At 32.8% G+C, this 9,774-nt stretch overlaps 2 protein-coding genes across 2 annotated transcripts; one reads left to right on the top strand and one right to left on the bottom strand.

The window, feature by feature from the left end:
• LOC105129446 (malate dehydrogenase) lies at window positions 1–3,289 on the top strand. Its single transcript, XM_011031524.1, has 7 exons — window positions 1–172; window positions 867–1,025; window positions 1,161–1,336; window positions 1,640–1,917; window positions 2,007–2,142; window positions 2,225–2,336; window positions 2,865–3,289. Exons 1-7 carry the CDS (start codon window positions 130–132, stop codon window positions 2,957–2,959), a joined length of 999 nt encoding a protein of 332 aa, XP_011029826.1. The 5' UTR covers window positions 1–129; the 3' UTR covers window positions 2,960–3,289.
• Window positions 3,290–6,827: 3,538 nt separating this feature from the next.
• Window positions 6,828–9,054, bottom strand: LOC105129447 (myb-related protein Myb4-like). Its single transcript, XM_011031525.1, has 3 exons — window positions 8,803–9,054; window positions 8,331–8,460; window positions 6,828–7,767 (listed from the first exon to the last, which is right to left on the bottom strand). Exons 1-3 carry the CDS (start codon window positions 8,933–8,935, stop codon window positions 7,179–7,181), a joined length of 852 nt encoding a protein of 283 aa, XP_011029827.1. The 5' UTR covers window positions 8,936–9,054; the 3' UTR covers window positions 6,828–7,178.
• Between the last annotated feature and the right edge of the window lie 720 nt (window positions 9,055–9,774).

Consider the following 9,774-nt stretch of genomic DNA (forward strand, 5'->3'; position numbering starts at 1 on the left):
AAATAACTCCTTCGCATCTCGCTCACGAAAAGCCTCTTTACACTCTCACTGTATTTGCTCTGCTCCCTCCCTTCGCTATCAACGAACGATCGTAAACGAGTCGCTCTCTCTCTCTCTCGATCTTCACCAATGGCAAAGGAACCAGTTCGCGTTCTCGTTACCGGAGCTGCAGGTACTATCACAAAACCAAAAGAAGAAAAATATCAGTCTCACTCTTAAGTACTCTTCAGATCTATCACGGTTTGACTTGATATGATGCAATACTTTGAAATATCATCGATCTTGATTTTACTGACATAGATCTAGTGTGCTTGGTCATGATTAGGAGGGATTATCAAGTTTGTGATGCTAATAGATTGAGTTTTGAAAGCGAAATTAGTTGATTCAGTTACTATTATTCGCTACGAGATGATCGGTTACTGTTTGATGCGAAACTATTTTAGAGTTTGTTGTAGGAGAACTGTACACTTTTTTTAAATGATCTTGGCTAGTAGATCTGAGATTTAAGTGAAGAATATGTCTCTTTGTTGTAAGTTTCAAATCATATTATCGATTACGAGCGCTCAAGTGCTTTGTAATAACGTCTAGTACGAATTGGATTCGTAAAATCAAATTATTGATTTTTTATTTTTTTATTTTTTTATGAATTGTTGAATTTGGAGAATTATTTTTATTTCTCGGTTTATTGGTTTTAGCTCTTGAATGTACTCGGTAGTTTTATAGCTATTTTATCTGTAAACCACAATGTAACAATGAGAATATGGAAAATGAGTTGTTTTTGTGCAGTTAGTCACTTGTGAGTTTTATAACTGTAACTTGCGGAATTACTGATATTGGTTGTTAACAAAACGTAATTGGGTTTGCAGGACAAATTGGATATGCCCTTGTTCCCATGATTGCTAGGGGGGTGATGCTTGGTCCTGACCAGCCTGTGATCCTTCACATGCTTGATATCCCACCTGCCGCTGAGGCATTGAATGGTGTGAAGATGGAGTTGGTAGATGCCGCATTTCCTCTTCTTAAAGGTATCTGCCCTTAATTCCCCTTTTCAAATTGCCAAGGAAATTTTTGTTGAAGAATAATATGTTTTTTCTGTGTGACATGGTGTTTTGTAAGGAATCAGTTGTGTAATCATGAGATCTGACCAAAATTTGCTACAGGTGTTGTTGCCACAACCGATGTTGTGGAGGCCTGCACTGGGGTTAATGTCGCAGTAATGGTTGGTGGCTTCCCAAGGAAGGAAGGAATGGAGAGAAAAGATGTGATGTCTAAAAATGTCTCAATCTACAAGTCACAGGCTTCAGCTCTCGAGAAGCATGCAGCTGCAAACTGCAAGGTAAAATATTTCAAAAAATAGACAAAAAAGGTTGCTGTGTGGATGCTTTGTTGAAATGATTGTTAGATTACATGTTGTGAACAGAAATGCTTGTTTAGTATTGAGAGAAAACTATAGGATCTATTGAATTATATTGGAAATCTATGTAATATATATTGTTACCATTTTGAGACATCCTGGGAAATTCCTGTTGCTTTCATGTGTATAAAACTGAATGCATTTAGAGCTGCTTTGCTTGAGCAACACAAACTTAACTTCATTTGAAGTATTCTCATGACTGCTGTTACCTTTTGTTCTGCTCAGGTTTTGGTTGTTGCTAACCCAGCAAACACCAATGCATTGATTTTAAAGGAATTTGCACCATCTATTCCTGAGAAAAACATTACTTGTTTGACAAGACTGGACCATAACAGGGCACTTGGTCAAATTTCAGAGAGGTTGAGTATCCAAGTCTCTGATGTTAAAAATGTGATTATTTGGGGGAATCACTCGTCTTCCCAGTACCCCGATGTCAACCATGCTACTGTTAAGACTCCAGCTGGGGAGAAACCCGTGCGGGAGCTTGTTAAGGACGACGAGTGGTATTAATGATTGTATATATTTTAAAAGTCTGTTTAATTTGGTTTGGAAAGCTGTGAAGCACAATGTTAATTCTATGTCTTGGTTGAAGGTTGAATGCAGAGTTCATCACTACTGTTCAACAACGTGGTGCTGCAATCATCAAAGCAAGGAAGCTTTCAAGTGCGCTATCAGCTGCTAGCTCAGCTTGTGACCACATTCGTGATTGGGTTCTTGGAACTCCTGAGGTTTGACAATGGCTGACTTGCTTTCTGATGTTCAATTGTGCAAGTTTAGTATTATGGTATGATTTTATTTTCTTTATTGTAGGGTACCTGGGTTTCTATGGGGGTGTACTCTGATGGTTCATACAATGTACCAGCTGGTCTCATTTATTCCTTCCCTGTAACTTGTCAGAATGGAGAGTGGAAAATTGTTCAAGGTGGGGATTGCCAAATAAAATATCATCATTTTCCACTTACTCTTCATGATTTTATGCCAATATATGAGATTATAATATAGTCAGATGTTATCTGTTTCTTGTAAATGTACAGGATTCTTTTTTTTTTTTGTATCTTTGGCATTGTGGTATTGTTTTTATGGTGTTTGCTGGTGACTGCATATATTTTTATGATGTATTTTTGGATCTCTAAAAACCTGCTCTCTCTTATTTCCCATGCGCTCCTGTTATCTGCTAAAATTTGATGTTTTCCTTTGCCTTCAAGTCTGGTTGTGCGGTAGGCTTAGGAAAGTGAATTTTTATGTGATGAAAAATGCATAGGAAATTTTGTTTGAACCTTTACTCCCAAGGATATTTTCATCTTGATTTTTGTACAAGCAAGCTACAGTTTATGTTCTTCTTACAAGTTTTGCCTCTTTATGAAAAGTCTAGTATTTCAGTTCATATTAATCTTGAATTTCAGCTTTCCTGGAGTATTACAACTGTTTTATGGCTCTTTCTGTGACTCAGGGCTCAGCATTGATGAATTCTCAAGGAAGAAGTTGGATTTGACAGCTGATGAGCTTTCTGAGGAGAAGGCTCTCGCATACTCGTGTCTCTCTTAGATGCGCCCGCCACCGCCCTTCACTGGCGTGTAATAACACAGAGAGCCCATTCACCTTCCAAACCAGCCGGCAGCGTTAAATTTTCAATAAAGCTTTTTTTCTACCTAGATGAATTAATTGTGGAGGAGCTGCCACCTTGGATCTTACTTTGTTAAAGACTGTCACATATGTTACGAGGATGTTTGAATTTTTGTCGTATGTTTTCCTCGATTGAGACTTCAATAGCTGCTGCCTATACATGATGAGTTCTCAAGGTAATTTTGCACGGAAGATGGCTTTTTTATGGTCTTGCATCTCATTTGGAATATGATTGTATGATAAGTTGTGCTAGCATAGCCGTGCTGTCTTGCTTGTGTTGGGTTCCATGGCATAATCATCCTACTTTCCGAAAAGTATCTGATGTGTGATTGGAGCTGTCGACGTTCGCGAGGGTTGGATTGATTATTATGGTATTAGCCCAGCCCGTTCTCAATTTCACACAAGCTTCACGACATGTTTCACAAACAGTCCATTGTAGATTCATGGCATTCAAGAAACTCCACGCCTTTGAGCTCTAGATTCATTTTAAAAGAAAACTTTAGGTAATGTTCAATGTCATTTTGACTATTTATTTCTTTATTTCCTTGTCTAAAAGGAAAAAAAAAAAAACATGTTTGGTTTCATTATTGAGGTTTTTTTAACCATTTTTAATTAAAACTAAATGTTATAGGTGATGCTACGAGCTTGTGACAGATTTCTGTTATTATGTTTGTGTATTGTTATAGATTTGTGTTGTTATCGATTTGTGGAAAAATAGATGATGAAAAACTATTATGATTCATTATGTGTTTTTTTTTAAATTTATAAAATAAAATTTTTAATTAGATTAATATTTAAAAAATAAAAAAATAATAAAAAAGTTATATAGAAAAATATTATAGCAAGTTATATTATAGTATTTCATGAAGTAATTTATAGATGTAATTTTTATTAAGTTTAATATTAAAAATAATAAAATTGATAAAAATAATTTTTTAAAAAAATTATAAAAAAAATTAAATAAAAAAATATTATAATAAGACATCAAATAATAAAATTGATAAAAATAATTTTTTCAAAAAATTATAAAAAAAATTAAATCAAAAAATATTATAAAACTAAATTTTTAACTAACTTAATATAAAAAATAAAATAAATTATAAAAAATAAAAAATTATATAAAAATACTATAGTAATTACAATGTTTTATATTAAAAAAATAAAATTAATAAAAATAATTCTAAAAAAAATTAAAAAAAAATAAAAATAAAAACAATTTAAAAAAACATTAAGAAAAAAAAAATTAGGTGAATTCTCAGTCAGTTTAATATTAAAAAAATTAATAAAAATGATTTTAAATTAAGAAAAAAATAAAAATAAAAATAATTCTAAAAAAAAATTAAAAAAAAAAAAGTTAGGTGAATTCTCAATCAGTTTAATATTAAAAAAATTAATAAAAATGATTTTAAAAAATATAAAAAAATACTACAACAAAAACAAAAGCTAAAAGAAAAAATATCATAATAATTTATAATATTTTAAAAAACAACGAAACAAAACTTACAAATATTTTAAAAATAAAAAATAATGAAAAGGAAAATTATAATAATTTATAATATTTTTTTAAAAAACTACATAATTAAATTTTAATTAATTTAATATTATAAAATTAATAAAAATAATTTAAAAAAACACAAAAAAAAGACAATATTCAAAAAGAAAAAAAGAAAAAACACGTAAAGACAAAAAAAAAAAACCATTGGGAAAAAAAATGTGGGGTGAGAAAAGTAACACTTCTTTCACGACGCCTGTTAAAATATTGTTAATAATTTCTTTAATCGACAAAAAAATGGTTATATATGTTGTGTTTCTTGTACATTATTATTATTATGCTTCCACACCCACCATATCAATTATTGTCAACAGGACAGCTATTATCGTTGATATTACTACTTCTAGAGGGTGTGCGGTACACCTGTTAATCATTGATATTGCTACTTTTAGAGGGTGTGGGGGCACAACTGTTTTCATTGACATTACTTTTAGGGTGTGGGGTACACTTGTTTTCTATGATATTACTTTTAGGGTGTGGGGCGGTGTCTTGGGAATAGTAGCTGTTAAAGTATGTTTTAGTTTCGGATATATTAAAATAATTTTTTTATTGAGTGTTTTAATTTAAAATAATTTATGTTTTAATAAATACTTTTTTTAAAGGTTTTTTAGTTTTTTTTAATATTAATTTTTTAAATTATATTGGTTCTGTTGAATTTTTTTAAGAGGTTAGTTCATCTATAATTTTTCATATATATTTTATATAGATTAATATTTATTTTTCTATCATATTTTTACTATAAGGAGCCTTTCATTTTTTTTTTTTTTATTATGCATGTTGATTTTTGTTACTAATTGGTTTTGATATATATATATATATATATTCTTATTTATTATTGTTTTTCTTAATATGACTCAAATAAAACAAGTTTATTTAGTTAATAAAAAAAATATAACGGAGTTATTAAAATTGTTCCCTTTAAAATGTACTTATACCATCTAAATATTTTACTTAAAAAATAATACGTACCGGAACGAAGAGGAAGAAGCATCCTAGCTAGAGCTAACTAATGATGTGCATGAAGCTTTTACTTGGGTCTCGGAAACCACAGCAAGCAACACCTTTTTGAAGCCCAGAAAAACAAACAGGCAGAGATGAAATGGTACGAAATAACAGGACATTCAATGGTGAATTATGACCTCAAGTGAAGTTAAATGCAATCTGGAACCATCGGTCAATTAAACTCTGTCTTTTTCTTTAGAATTGACTAGTTGCAGTGCATTTTTAATCATTGCAAGACAGATAAAAGATGAATGGAACAATTATCTCCATTTCACACTGCTACTTTCTCGAGAACAATCATCTACAGCAAGAAAAGTTTCTCTCGAGGATCAATCAGTCAATTCCTTCAAATATTTGTCATGGTTGCAAGGAGAGGCAGTAACAATGTCGGTCGCCGGATCAACTCGCTAGGAGGCTGATCCCAGGAGCGGATGTTTTACATGAAGGGTGGGGGGACATGGCACCCCAAAACTTTAGAAATTCTTCCGTTTTAGCCCTAATTTTCTGAGATTTTTAGTTATACCCTTTAATTTAACATGTTTTGCTTCCAAAATTGTCCACCGATCTAAATTTCTAGCTCCAGACCACAAAAAGGTTGTGCCGAAGTGCATTAAAAAAGTGTTCCATACCACACCATGAACATCCCTTTGTTTTCTCATGGTACCCATGAAATTTAGTTTATCAATTTTTTATCGCAGCCGTTTGTTTTTGTATTTTTAAAATTAAATATTTTGTATTTTTTATTTTAAATTTATTTTTAAATATTTTTAATTTTTTATATCAAAAATAAATTTTAAAAGTTAAAAAATATATATTATTTTAATATATTTTTAAATAAAAATACTTAAAAAATAATTATTAACACAATAAAAATAAAAAAAACGCTCTTCAAGTTCGAATTCTACCTTAATGAGTGACGCCTCGACAACAGCAACAATTGGATGCCAGCATGTACATGGCAGCATATCAACTTTTATTGTAGCGGTTCCAAGTTCACCACTACAGGAATTTTAAGCAAACCATCATCAACTGGTTCATTCTGTCTGAGTAATTAATCCAGGAACCACCTTCCATGATCAATTGCAAAATGGAGGCAGGCAAATGAAAAGAATCGAGTCACGAGAGGATAAAATGTGATGCGTTAGAGCTAGATTAGGTATACAACGAGAAATTATTGTATGAACTAAATTTATACAGATCAAACCAGTTGCAGAAGTTCACTGCACAACCGATAACAATCCAGGATTCATAACATTAATTCACTATTTTGATCTACATAATGGTTAGAGTTTTATGAATAAAAAGATTCATCATAAACATTTGTTCAACGAAGATTCCACCCTTTAGACATCCCTTGTCTCTATACAAAAATTTCCTATATATGTAGCCCACTTTATTCTTCTTTTTGTCCTCTCAATTTGCAGCAAATCAAGGGAATAATCGCCCTTTTTTCTTTTTTTTTCTAGACTAGCATTTCTTTTTTCTTCTTCAACCAATGATTCTATCATTAGGACTTGGACAAGTCTACCCCCACATTTTCCAGGTACTTTCGATGTCGAAGAAGTCGAAAACAAGGCACCATAGTGTTCAGATTCTTTCATCCGCCAGATAGTTATACCTCTGTAAGTATTGAACTGGTAGTTCTTCTATTCCCCCAGATTTAATAAAAAGGTTGTACCAAAATCCCATGTTATCGTCAACCTTTGGACCGTAACCATTACATCCTGCCGGTTCCACAGTGTCTGGTGAGGGGAATGGAAATTGTGAGTCGTCTAGAAAACTTGATGATGGCATGCCAGAATTCTCAACCATTTCTGGTTCTGACCAGAAATCTTCATCAATCACCGGATAAATCTCTGATGAGTCTATGTTTTCAACCTTGATCAAGCCGGTGTTGTTTGTTTCTGAAGTATCAGTGATTGAGGAGTGATCACTAGAAGAGGGTTGAGGGGACATTTGCGCGTCCTCTATGCTCTTGCACCCTGAAAGAAAAGGAACAGTCGAATTTGCCGATTGTGACAGTTTATTGTCATTGAGATGACAGTCTGGTATTCTGATGTGTTGTTGTGACTTGGATTCGCCATTTTGTTTGAGTCTTTTTAGCAAGTGGGTGTGCCATACATTCTTAATCTCATTGTCTGTCCTTCCTGGTAATCTTGATGCAATTGCCGACCACCTGGAAAATGGAAGAAAATTTGTGTGAGATAATGAGTTGGACAGGATAAAAAAGGTTCATGCGGAACCAAGTAACTTTATCTGCATGATCTACATATGATTGACATCGAGCTGTACAATTTCCTCTTGTAGTTACCTAAATTAGTCAGGGAATCTCTCAACTCCAATTATAATTCGTTTCTTATCTTTTTTTTTTTACAATTATAATTCGTTTCTTATCTTTTTTTAAAAAAATTTCTGTTTCAGTGGTGGGGTTCCTGTTCCTGTTCCAGTTACTGCAGTCTGTGTAAAACAAAGAACTTTGTCGATGACATAGCTTCAGTCCCTACTGAATTTGAAGCAGAAAACACGTTTGTTTCCGTGAATTAAACTACTAGACCCCACCAAATAGTTAAAGAAGAGGAAAGAATCTATGCAAACACAAATTGCCATTTTTTCATTGTTTATTTGATCAAGTTAATTAATGGTGATGAAGCAACTCGCATCTAATGAATAATGGAAGTTTCCAAGGGCAAACAAGAAATCACTCATATATAGAATTTGACAATCCAAGCAGTGCGGTACCTATTTCCAAGAACTTCATGCAACTTGATGATAGTTTCCTCTTCTTCCTTGCTGAAGTTGCCTCTCTTTATATCTGGCCGCAAGTAGTTTACCCATCGGAGTCTGCAACTCTTGCCACATCTTTGTAAACCTGCAGAGAGAGAAATAAAACATTAGCCATGCAATAGAGATAACCAGGACCTTCTTAACTAAGATAGCTTATTAGACTAATTTGGTTCAAAACTCTCATTATAAATTTGCTTTAACAGATATCATTCATCTAATTTCTGGCATGGTGCTTAGATTTATACTCCTCAAGACCAACTGCCACTTGGCTGGCCACATACTGCAGAAATAAATAACCAAAAGTTCCAGTGTCATCAGAATCCTTTCATGCGTTCTTTAGGGCTAACCTTCATAGCAAAATTCATCAAAAAGAACGTTCCAGATGTCTTTAGATGAAAACCCGGGAAGGGTTATCAGAATAACTTACCAGCTTGCTTAGGCAGCGCACGCCAATTGCTATGGCCATATTTCTGAACGTAGGAGATCAAGATCTGATCTTCTTCAGGTGTCCATGGCCCCCTTTTCAATCCCATTTTCTCACAGCAAGGAGCCCTCACCATGTCGTTTTCTTTTGTTTATGTATGAACTTGAATGAACAGTATAGATTAATTCTCTCTTATCCTCCTTCGATGCCTTAGAGAACAATGATTTTCACTAATTGCTCTCAAGCTTACAAGGCCTTGGTGGATATTTATGCACCAAATTCTAAGAGCATGCACGTGCTTGGAAAGTCCAAAGACGAGAAAGATTAAAAGCATCTCTAATATTAAAAAGCATCCAGCAATTTCCCGGAACCAAGAGCCTCCATCGCTCACACACATAAGGTCAAAAACACACGGGACAATATGAGATCATATTAGTTTAAAGGTAATTTATAAAATCACCTTTTGAGAACCGACTAGAGTGTGAGATGTCCTCGATTGTCATGTAGTGGCTCCCCAGTAAAACCACACGAGGAATTGCTACTTCTTACACTATTCTTTATTACAAGGAGAATAATGAATAATTACTGGTTGGGGATCGGTTAACTTGAGCTAATGGCGCTACATATTAGAGCACATTTGTTAATGATGTGCAACCGCTAATTAAAAGCATCTTTTTTTTCTTGGATGCAACTTGCGGCTGCACTCATTAACAAGCAGCTAGACTATTATAAGCAACCAAACAACTTTTAAAATATCTTGTTAATTACTTGGGATTTTTTTTTTTAAAAAAACAAGAGTAATAAGGTCAGGGTTTTAATATTTTTTTTCATTGATGTTATTAAAATCAAAATTAATTTAAAATAACGTTTTTTGGAGGGTTTTTTTAATAAAATGATTTTATTTTAATTAGTTTTTTTAATATTAAAATGATATCATTTTATTTTTTATTAAAGTCAAATTAACAATTAAATTCT

Source organism: Populus euphratica, unplaced genomic scaffold, assembly GCF_000495115.2.
Source record: "Populus euphratica unplaced genomic scaffold, PopEup_1.0 scaffold18.1, whole genome shotgun sequence".
Classification (NCBI taxonomy): Eukaryota; Viridiplantae; Streptophyta; class Magnoliopsida; order Malpighiales; family Salicaceae; genus Populus; species Populus euphratica.